General features: G+C 37.1%; 1 protein-coding gene across 2 annotated transcripts in view; it reads left to right on the top strand.

The window, feature by feature from the left end:
- Window positions 1–10,947, top strand: part of Ipo11 (importin 11) — a 219,016-nt gene that overhangs the window by 83,155 nt on the left and 124,914 nt on the right. For both annotated transcript variants that reach the window (XM_004623057.1, XM_023707125.1), the window contains exon 20: window positions 1,943–2,056. In XM_004623057.1, the coding sequence (XP_004623114.1) occupies window positions 1,943–2,056 (114 nt within the window). The remainder of the gene's footprint in view (window positions 1–1,942; window positions 2,057–10,947) is intronic.

The following is a 10,947-nucleotide window of genomic DNA, read 5'->3' as shown; positions in this document are numbered from 1 at the left end:
AATGATTCAAAACAATTGAACTAAGAAAAAGTTTTCATGATAGCAAAGAAGTACTAAGAGTAAAACATAAGATAAATACTGGAATGGCAAATAAATGACCAGCTCTTTTAACAGTTTGAGGATAGGATATCGCACAAAGTTCTAATCACACCCAGTCTTAATCGCTGTCTCAGTGTGCTCCGGAGGCAAGGCTGGCACAGCAGCCCCGCTTCCCCTGCCTGCTTGCAGGCACTTTAATCCGCTGAGCTATTTGGCCGGCCCTTGGAATAAACTTCTGTTTGTTTAAAAAGCTGAATATAAATAGTAGTTTTGTTATTGACTATTATCTTTCTATATCCAAGTATATGTGGCTAGAGTTTTCTTTCTGTGTAGACCTACGTTTTCTAGTGTCTTCCCACACGTGTGGAAAACTTTTTTTTACTAAAAGTTTGAAATTCTTTTTGCTTAATGACTAAAAATACTTTATGGTTTATGTTTATTCTCATCTTGCAGAATTTCAAAGTACAAATAGCTTAGAAAACTATACTATCAATAAGTAGGAAAATGTGGTTACCTAGCCGAAGTTCTTATTTTTAGAGATGAAACAAACATAGAAAATTAATTTTTTTTCAGTTATCTGTTATTTTGTGTGTTAACCATTGAATAACTCCTTCATTTATATCCTTGTCACATGTACTCTAAGCTATCTTTATTTATACTAAATTTGATTTTTGTCGAATTTTGGAATTTCAGTGATGTCATTCTCTTTCTTAGTGTACAGTTACTGGAATATCATATAGCCTCTATGTTTTGTGAAAATATTTGAAAATCTACAGTCAAATTTTTCTAGTGCAGAGTTCCCAAAATACTTAGTCAAAATAAACATACAAGCATCATCAGGTGTGATGTCAGACAGTTCTTTGGGCTTGCACATGAAGAAAGCAAACAAAATTAAGATGCCTCTGTGAAATATAAGTTGAAAATTTTATGTAAATGATGGAGTACCACAGGGACTTACATTTTTTTTAAGTCTCTTGAGGAAGAAGCCATTGTTAAAACACTGGTTAGGTTTTTTAGCGTATTTCATACGCACGTTTTGAGGAATGTGTTATAAATAAAAGTGATCCAAAACTTGGAGCTGAGCACTGTTGAGCTTCAGTGTACATTCATTTTAATTTCAAGAAACTCTGTCAAGCTGTGTTTCAGTTTGTACTTTTAAAACATGTTAATTTATAGTGGATGTACATTTTCATAGTGGACACAACCGTTTTATCCTTTGAAAACTTGTGTTTCCTCTATGCCTCAAATGTACAGTATCTTGGTGATTGTACTTATTTACACCCTTCCCAATGCCTTGTCCTCAGAACCTGAAACTTGGAAGATGCCATCAATAATTGTAGAATGAATAAATGCTAAGTGTGACTTCCACTTAGTTAAGCTGTTTTATTAAAAAAGAAGCAGGTATATTGGCATTATCTATTAATTTCTAAGAATATTTTATACTTAAATTTTAACTAAATCTGGTGCTTGTTAAAAACTAAAAATATTTAATGTAGACCCCTGGGGTTTCTCTAATATCTGGCTTCCTTTTTTCTTTTTGGTCTGTTTAAGACGGTTTCACTATGTAGTTCATGTGGACTTTAAACTCAAATTAATAGCCTGTGCTAGCCTCAAACTTGCCTCTGTCTTCAGAGTGCTGGGATTACAGGCCAGTGCCACCATGCCCAGCCCTGGTTTATCTTAAAAAGGATATATGGTTAATATATTTAGTGAGGGCTGGGAATATGGCTCATTGGCATAGTGCCTTCATGGCAAGTGCAAGGTCATGAGTTCAATTCCCAGTGCCTAAATAAATCAATAAGAAATGTTTGTTTCCTTGAGCTTATAAGTACTCTGTCATTGTTTCTCAGAGCACATTGCCTTTACTCATATAATTCTGTTGTATCCCCCATTTCTTTGGTAGATACGACCATATGTAGGATGTTTGGTACAGTATTTACCTCTTCTTTGGAAGCAGAGTGAAGAGCACAATATGTTGAGGTGTGCTATTCTGACAACACTTATTCATCTTGTTCAGGTAAGTTACTTCACAAATTTTTTAGTATGTTTTCATTTGGAAAACTTATCATTGTATGTGATTTATATTAATGTTTTTATTCCTTTTGCATAATGTATAATCTTTTAAAAACTTTTCTATACATTGTACATTTTTTGGGAATATTTGAAAAATATTCTCTAGTGTTTATTTTATTTTTTAAGGAACTTTATGTGTTTGGTACAGGGTCTCACTACACAGCTTGGACTCCTAGTGATCCCCGTTTTCAGCTTCCCCAGTGATGGGATTACAGGTGTGCACCACGCCTGCTCTCAGTTTCTGGCTCTCCTGAGAGTGAGGGCAGGGCTGGTGCAGCATGTGGTATGGGGATTGAACCCGGATTCCTGTGCTTGCTTAAGCAGGTGCTGAGTCTGCTGAGCTATCTTGCTGGCCCTATTCTCTAGTTTTTAAAGAAGACTTTTAAAGTTAGATATAATAGTTTCCAGTGGTGATAGACTATTTGCATAGTTCTTTGTACTCCACATGGAGATTTTTCTGGGGTTGAAAGCTTTTCTGCAGAAACTTCCTTTGCATTTTCACTTCTTCCATGGTGCGGAGGATCCCTGCGTGCTAAGCTTGCCTAAGGCAAGCTATTTCGCTGGCCCTTTACTTCTTCCTTGACTTAAAATTTTTTTAAGTGTTTTTTTTTTTTTTTTTTTTTTTTACAAAAAGTTTTTTTATAACATGGGAAGGCAGGAAAATAGGTGAATTTCTTTTGAGAGAAGAATGAATTTTACTTTAGACATTTTGACTTTGAAGTGTTGAGATATGTAGCAAGTGGTTTAGAGAGAGAATTGTACTGTACTTCTCATTTCCAGTGTTAATGTGAAGTATGTAGCGTTTCAGTGTCATTATAGACACTGACAAGCCTAAGATAAAGATGCAAAACCTGGATATGAAGATGTGAAGTAATTTTACTGAATTTAACCTGCCCCCCCACCAAGTTTGAAAAACTTTTAATTTTGAAGAGCTCCTTCTAAGAATAACTAGGCTAAAACTTTTAATGGTAGCTTTTTAAAAACCTTTCTCAGACACCTTGACATTTTTTTGGCGGTGATTTATTTTTTTAATAAATATTTATGGAAGTTTTATAATTGCAAATTTCTGAACCAGTTTCAATACATGAATAGTGATGTAAAATGTTTATCAACCGCTTCCCCCTTTTTTACTGTGATAAAAGTCATATAGCATACACAATTTGCCATCTTAACCTATTTTCAATGGTGTTAAATTTTGTCATAATGTGCAACCGTCACTGTCATTCACCTGTATAACTACTTTCTTTTTTGTTTCTTTATGTTTTTTGGGGGTGGCAATGGGGCAGGACCTTGCACTTGCTGGGCAGGTGCTGTGCCACTGAGCTATCTCCCCAGCCCTGTAGCTCTTTTTGTCTTACAAATTATATTATACCATTAAGCAGTAATATTCTCCCCACTTCCCTGGTAGGGTACTTTTTAAATATAAATCTGTTCTGATGTACACTTTTAATTCTTGTGATTTTCTTATAGGGAGTATATCATTTTGTGGAAGAGAATACAGAAATATAACAGTAGGCTAGAGATTAGCCTGCAGTTGCCTTTGTATGTAAGAGAACAAAGAATGACACACTTACTCTTTGTATTATTTGCCTGCCAATATGTACTTTTAGTCTCAGCTTGGATGTTTTCTGAGGGAACTGAGAAAAAAAGTTTTGATGTTTCCTGGGGCAGTATTGCCTTAGGTAATCCTGAGAAGTCATAGTGATGCTGTGGAATGTGTGGGTTTTTGCTTTAAAATCATGACGCTTAATTACATATGTTTTTACATAAGCCAAGAATACAAAGTTCCAAGTAATCTATTTTTCTTGGAATAAATATATAATATTTCATTCTAAATTGAGATTTTAGTGTAAAATATGTTTTTCAATCACCTGGGATGATTAAAGTTTATCAGTCTTTTTTTAAAATAACAGGATCTTACTGTGTAGTGCAGGCTGGCTGTGGACTTAGGTAGTTCAGGCTGGCCTCAGAGCTTGAGATAATCCTCCTGCCTCCTCCTCCTGAGGGCTGGGGTTATGGCTGTACACCACCACGCCTGGCAAAAGTGTATTAGTTTTTTTCTTGGAAAATGCTGCTATCCTTTAGCTTTTAATACATAACAGGTAAGATGTTAAAGTGTATGTATTATGTTTTTGCATTCATTTTTTAAAATAAATCTAGAAACCCAAACTGGTAATCTTTGCCTGGGAAGATTGACAACTGGGTAAACAAATCAGTTTCATAGTGTGTTGGTTTCAATGGACTTTAACCTTTCATCAGATAGTACAGTTTTTAAAACCTACACTGAGAATACCTGTGGTCCTTTCAAATTAGAAACTCACGTTTTCAGGATTTGAATGACTTGTATTTTATAATTTCTTCTCCTTTATGTTTTCCTTTTCTGTCTCTTTCTGTTACTTAGATGATGCATATTATTGAGCCAGTCCTCTAATTTTCTTATCCTTTTTCCTGCTTTCTGGGAAATTTCCTTAATTTCATCTTTTAACAGCTTTTCTTGCCTGCAGTTTTAATGTCTATAAGTCTTTGCTTTGTTGAGTAATGTATATTTCCTTTTATTTTTGATTTGTAAATACTGTGTTTTTTGAATAATAGATTTTTGCAAGATTTTATCTGTGCTTGGTTTCTATTTCTTTTAAGATGTTGTATACTATTTCTTTTCTTCTTTCTCTTTTTCATATTAGATGTTTCAATAGATTGTATCTGGTTCCTGGTTAGGGAACCAACGATGTCACATTTGGGGGGGGGGCAATTACCGCTGCTCCATTGTTGGAGTGCCCCACTGGGATCCTAAAGTCAGCCCCAATACAAACTTAGAGAGACAAAGTTTAACAAAAGGAAGATACTTTACTTGTAAACAAGAAAACTAAAGGAAGGGAGGGGAGGAGAAGATGGGTAGCTATGTGAAGGTAAAGGTGGAGAATGCTTGGACCCCTGCTCCCAGTTGATTTTATCGGTGAGGGAGACCCTTTCCATCCACCTGAAACTTGCGATAACTTATTTGGCTTCCAGGTATTTCTGACTTTGTTTTCTAGTGGTGTAGTACAGTTTCTTTCTGTTTTCTTGCCTGTGGCCTACTTTTCAAGGCTTATCTTTGAGGTAGGTAGCAGATTGGAGTACCTGATTCATGGTTATGTTAGAGTTAGTAAGGGCATGTGTGGATATCTATTGTAGTCTAATTATATGATAAATATAGAGATTCTAAAGTAGTGGTAGTACAGTGAATATTATCTATATGCATATAAAAATCATATATGTGAATATTAGTTCTCCACGTCTGTATGTATTAGAGTTGGGGACAGCTTCTCATTTGTGCACTTGGCCTTTTCTCAGTGTCCTGACTGTCAGCTCTTTCTCCCTCTGGTCTCTTGGGGCAAGCCTCAAAGCCTTTTGGTGCCTTTCTTTATCTGGCTTTTCTGTCTCTACTGCATTCCTTGACCTGTTTTCTAGAGGAATCTCTGTAGTAAAGTTTTATAAACTCTTTCTAGACAGGATTACCTAGATGGCCTCATGAGGCCCCCATTCTGGTTTTCGTTTTTTTTTTTTTTTTGTTCAGGGTCTCACTACATAGCCCACATTAGTAGTGATCCTCCTGATTTCTGCCTCCCAAGTGCTGGGATTACAGGCGCGTGTCACTGCATCTGGACTCCATCGCCAGCTCAGCACACCCGGAGGTGGGGCCTGTGCGGCATGCGGAGCTAAGGATTGAACCCTGGCCCCTGCGCTTAGCTAAGCAAGCACTTAGTCTGCTGAGCTATACCGCCGGCCTTCCCATTCTGTTTTTTATTTTTTTTCCCATGTCTACAGACATCTGACCCTATAATATCCGTTGATCCTTGGTTGCCCATTTTTATGTATTTACATATTATGAAAAATTTGAAATACACAGAAGTGTTACCAGGTTCTGTGGTTGAGGGGTCACTTTCTAGAGGTGGTTTCTAGGTTTTACTTATCCTTAAAGAATTGGAAATAATAAGTGCAAATTTTAATAATGGCATATGAGGAACCACCTGGAGATTGAAGCAGTGGGAACAATCAGGATGTTTTCCTCTACTTATAGGCAGGCTGACATAGATATCAGTGGATGTCTAAGGGGGAGTGAGTATATATATATATGTAGGTTTTAAGGTTGGGGGCACAGTTTTAAAGAATCTCAAAGAATCTGACTGAACTTGGTTTTTTTTTCTGGCGGAACCAGGGATTGAACTTAGACCCTTGCGCTTGACAAGGACGCACTTATTCTCCTGAGCCATCTCCTTGGCCCCTGAAATACTTGTTATAAGGGCAATTAGTATAGGCTAGCACACAGAGCTGGTATCAGGATATTGCTGGGTAACCTTATTTGTCCCGTCCAGCAGGTTAGTCAGCGAAGGTCACCTGGGAGAGGAGCAGGGAATGGAGGAGGGGACAAAGGACAGGAGATGCAAGAAATGGAGATAAGACAGGAGAGTCTGATCAAGTCTCCTTTATTCAGGGGAGGTGCTGGGTATATATAGGGAGTGTAGGAATGAGGAAGTCTCGGCTCTTGATGTCAGCAGATATCTAGGCAATGGAGGAAGGTCCCACCCCTGGGGCATAGCACGTGATTCATAGGGAATGGGCAAGGCGGGAAGGACCACAAACTTAACTCAGCAGAATAGAAACTTAAGAAAATGGCTGACACTATTATAAAATGGATACCAGTTAATGGCTTCCCACACTTATTCTAATATTAAATTATTTATTGTCCTTGCTTGGTTACCAGGAGCAAACTGTAGCCAGTAAGGGAGAGTCCATTATTTGTAGTGGGCAGCCCAAGTCTCTCTCGGGTCACTCTCAGGCCAGACACAAATGGTATCAGGGTTCTCCATTTACTAAAGGCAGCAAAAGAAATCTGCTCTGGGAAGTGAATTTGGACTCACCAAATGTAGGAAAATATGTATATTCCAAGAGGAGACTGCTGTGCAAGAGTGAACACAGTGGTCCTGAGCTCAGTGGAGCCTCTGCTTTTGTATTCCCATGATTCAGGCTGATTTCCAGTCTAGGCCATCCTATCACACATGTGCTCCAGATCACCTCTTCTTCCCCAGTCAGTCTGCCAAGCCCTGATCTCATGCCTCAGAAGGAAGAATGGTATGTCTTCAAACTTTAAGTGCCGTCAGTATTTTGTTTGTATATATTTAGGAGTAGGCACTAAAAAGCTGAGTGGAGAGGGTAACTGTGTGTAGGAAATTCACATTGTGGATTTATCCCCCAGAATGATCTTTGGTAGCTGTAGCACAGGTCTGTAGTGGCAGCTGCTTGGGAGGCCAAGGCAGGAGGAGCCTGAGTTTAAGGCTAGTGTGAGTGAAATAGCAAGACCCTACCCTCTAGTTAATGCTTTATAGGAAAACGTTGTATGCTGATACTTTCTCATCTTAGCTCAATGAAAGATCCTCAGTCTCCTGTGTCTTACTGGGTAATATGATCTTGTTTTAGATCATACCTTTGTTTTAGATTACCTAGTGTTTCCTTTCTTGAGATACTCTCATTTTATCAAAAAATAGCCAGTCAATCCTGCTTAAATGAGCAATTCTGCTTGTAGATAGGGGTGAGATCTTGGTATCAAACTGCTTTGTAAAACACCTTAATTTAATTTAATTTTAATGTTTTTTTATTTTTTAATTTTTTGGTACCAGGAATCAAACTCAGGACCTTGTACTTGCCAGACAGGCACTTATGCTGCTGAGCTATCTCCCTGGCCCTGTAAAATGCCTTTAGAAGCTCATGTTGATCATGCTTTTCCTCACCATTGTTATAGCAGGGTGGGGGTCTGGGGGTGGGACCGGGTGGGGACAGTGGGCGTGGTCCACCCAAGATGGAACATTCTGGGGGCAGAATTTAAATAGGTTAATATATTTATATATGTTGGAAAGTGACAAATTGCGGGAGTGTCCTGAACTGTAGGTACATCACTACACTTTACTCTTATGCCCAAACACACGGATACGCCTTAAAATGCCTAGTACCACCAGTTCTCTAGTCCTTTGAAGGTTTAGTAATGTAAATCAGGTTCTTTTCTGCCTTTTGTCCCCCCCTTTTTTTTCTGTCTAAACTTTTTAAACTTTTTATTCATTTTAATGAGAAGAAAATGGCAGTGAAACAGTTTCAAAAGAGGTTAGTAGGACAGTTACAGTAATTAATACATTGCATATTGTTGTCTTCATAGTAGTTATTCAGAGGACAAGATGCAGACATGATATCTTGTCTAGACAATATTTTTATAGACCTTTATTCTCATTGAACTAATAAAAGGTAGCTATATGTCCTAACTATTTTGTATATACGTATATATATTTTTTCCACTACAAAATGGTCCTTCATTTATGTCCCCTGTTTTTGTATTGTTTTGTCAGAGATGGGTGTTCCGTTGTTGTTAAATTGTTTTTGGAGAACTGTTTAAAGGAACTTTTCTGGCTTGATGCCAGTTCAACTATTGTAGGTACTTGAATTAGCAGAATAGCCCAATATAGCCCAATAGCCTGTAACACTAGTGGGTTGTCAGCAGACCTGGCAAATATCTGAAGTTGTTGACTTGAGCCTTTTACAGCTCAGCCTCACACAACTCAGCATGTCAATATGGCATTACTTCCTATACCTCGTGGTTATACTTTTCTGCTAAACTTTGGTTTCTTAGTTTGTGAAGTAACTTACCATTTGTCTTTTCTCAGAATCCGGAATGTACATGTTATCTTGGTTTTTGTACTTATGGTTTTAGGTCCTTAAAAAAAAAAAAAAAAACTTGCTATATATATTTAGTGTATTTTTGGAGAAACAGTAGTAAATGAACATGTTGAGTTTGAATCTGTCAGCTTTCTACTGATATTGACATCATACATTCTAATATTGAATTGTTTAGTGTAGCTGGGACATGGTGCCCAAAGTGTGTGCATAAGAATTTGGTCAGGAAGACTTTAAAGGACATCTTTTGATGTTCAGAAAAGGAATGTTTTGATCATTTTTATTTTAGAAAAGCAGGGATACACTAGGGACACTAATTTGGAAACCATGTACCCAAGGGGTAAACCAAGGTTTAAGACTGTTTGTCTCAGTTACTGTTCTCTCTTTGCTGGGACAAATACCCCACACTCAAAATGAAGGAAGGAAAGGTTTATTTAGCTCACAGTTACTGGAGGTTTCAGTCTATACTCGGCTGGCTTCAAGGTAGAGTGGCACATAGCAGAGGGTAACCTTTTGTGGCAAAGAACAGAGAGCCTAAGAGTAGCGGCAATAGTGGCAACAGAGAGCCAGTCTGTCTTTCTGTCTCTCTTATGTTCCATTTAGGTTATCCACCCAGGCTGGGTGTAGCACTACATCCATAATCTCAACAGTTCTCAGACCCGTAATCTGAGCCTTGGATCATGAATTAATCACAAACTGTAGAACTGCACCTTAATGACTGCATGAGGCTTTGGGTGGACAAATACACACAGACCATAGCACTGTTAATGAAAAGGATGATTAGAACTTAAAGCTATGAAGGGTGGGGTAAGTGTTGAAGAATATTGGAGGTAGAATTAAAGATTTAGATGTGGACTGAAGACAAAGAGGAACCAGCAAGTGGTGATAATTTATTCCCAGATAAATAGTGGTTCATGTCATGTAAGTAAGGAAATTCAGGTTGAGGAACAGTTTGCAGTGAATGGATTAAGAGGGAATATTGTTTTCTGAGTGATGATTTTTTATACTCATTTGAGAGTATGTTAGAAAAATTGGCTTGAGAGATACTAGATTTGGACATAATCATGCAACATAAGAGATCCAAGGACAGCACAAAAAATACAGTGTCTAGATAGTCTTATTCCTTTATTTTTTTCCCCATTATTGAGAGCAAAAGACACACAGGAGGCTAGAAAATAGTTCAGTTTCCCATTCCATCTTACAGTAGACTATGATTTTTTCCCCTATTTAATTACTTTTAATGTATTTTTTATTTTTTTTGGGGGGAACTGGGGATTGAACTCAGGCCCTTACACTTGCCAGGGAAGTGCTTATTCTACTGCGCCATCTCCCTAGCCCTCTAATAGTATTTTTAATATTTTAATATTTTTATACTTATTTTTAATAAGTAGTTTATATTTTGAGCTTTCATAGTGTCATAGCAGACCCAGAAAATGTCCACATTTACTTAGGCCTGCATATCAGTTAACAAGATGAATCTCTTGGGTTTTGACTGAGAGGCTCTGTGTCTAGTTGCTGCTTATTTTAGTTTTGGTAATGTGAGCGTATTCTGCTTATTTGGATAGGCAAATTAGTAGATAAATTCTAATTTTCCTAAGAAATTTTCAGTCTATTTGATAATCAAAATTTTTTCCATGAACAGATTCAGCTATGGAGAGTGCATTTAAATGAGTTTTAAGGGACAGTATACCATTTTATTAAATAATGGTGTCTTTATAATGATCTTCCTTTGAAAAATTCTTTAATGAACTATTCCAAATGACTTTTTGATTAGAAAGTGCCAACATTACACTTAACATAGTTTAAGAATAAATTTTGTATCTTTCCATTGGAGTGTTCATTGTCTCATACATAAAGAGGAACTGAAAGACAGATGCTCTGTACTCTTATATGCTTATCTAAAAAAGTTAACCTCAGCGAAATTGGAATGCTGAGAGAAGGGGATCATGTTTTGGGCAAAGGATACAAAGCCTCAATTAGAATGAGTATGTTCTAGAGATTCATTGTGTTCTAGAGATTCATTGTATAAGATAGTGGCTACAGTTAACAACGTATGCTGAAAAACTAAAAAAAGGATTGAATTTAGTATATATGTCATCAAAAGATGTATGTGTGTATTTTTTTTTTAAATTTTATTTA

The sequence above is a fragment of the Octodon degus genome, unplaced genomic scaffold, assembly GCF_000260255.1.
Source record: "Octodon degus isolate 3935 unplaced genomic scaffold, OctDeg1.0 scaffold00001, whole genome shotgun sequence".
Lineage (NCBI taxonomy): Eukaryota > Metazoa > Chordata > Mammalia > Rodentia > Octodontidae > Octodon > Octodon degus.
The sequence above is the reverse complement of the archived record's forward strand: the minus strand, read 5'-3'. Positions and strand labels throughout refer to the sequence as shown.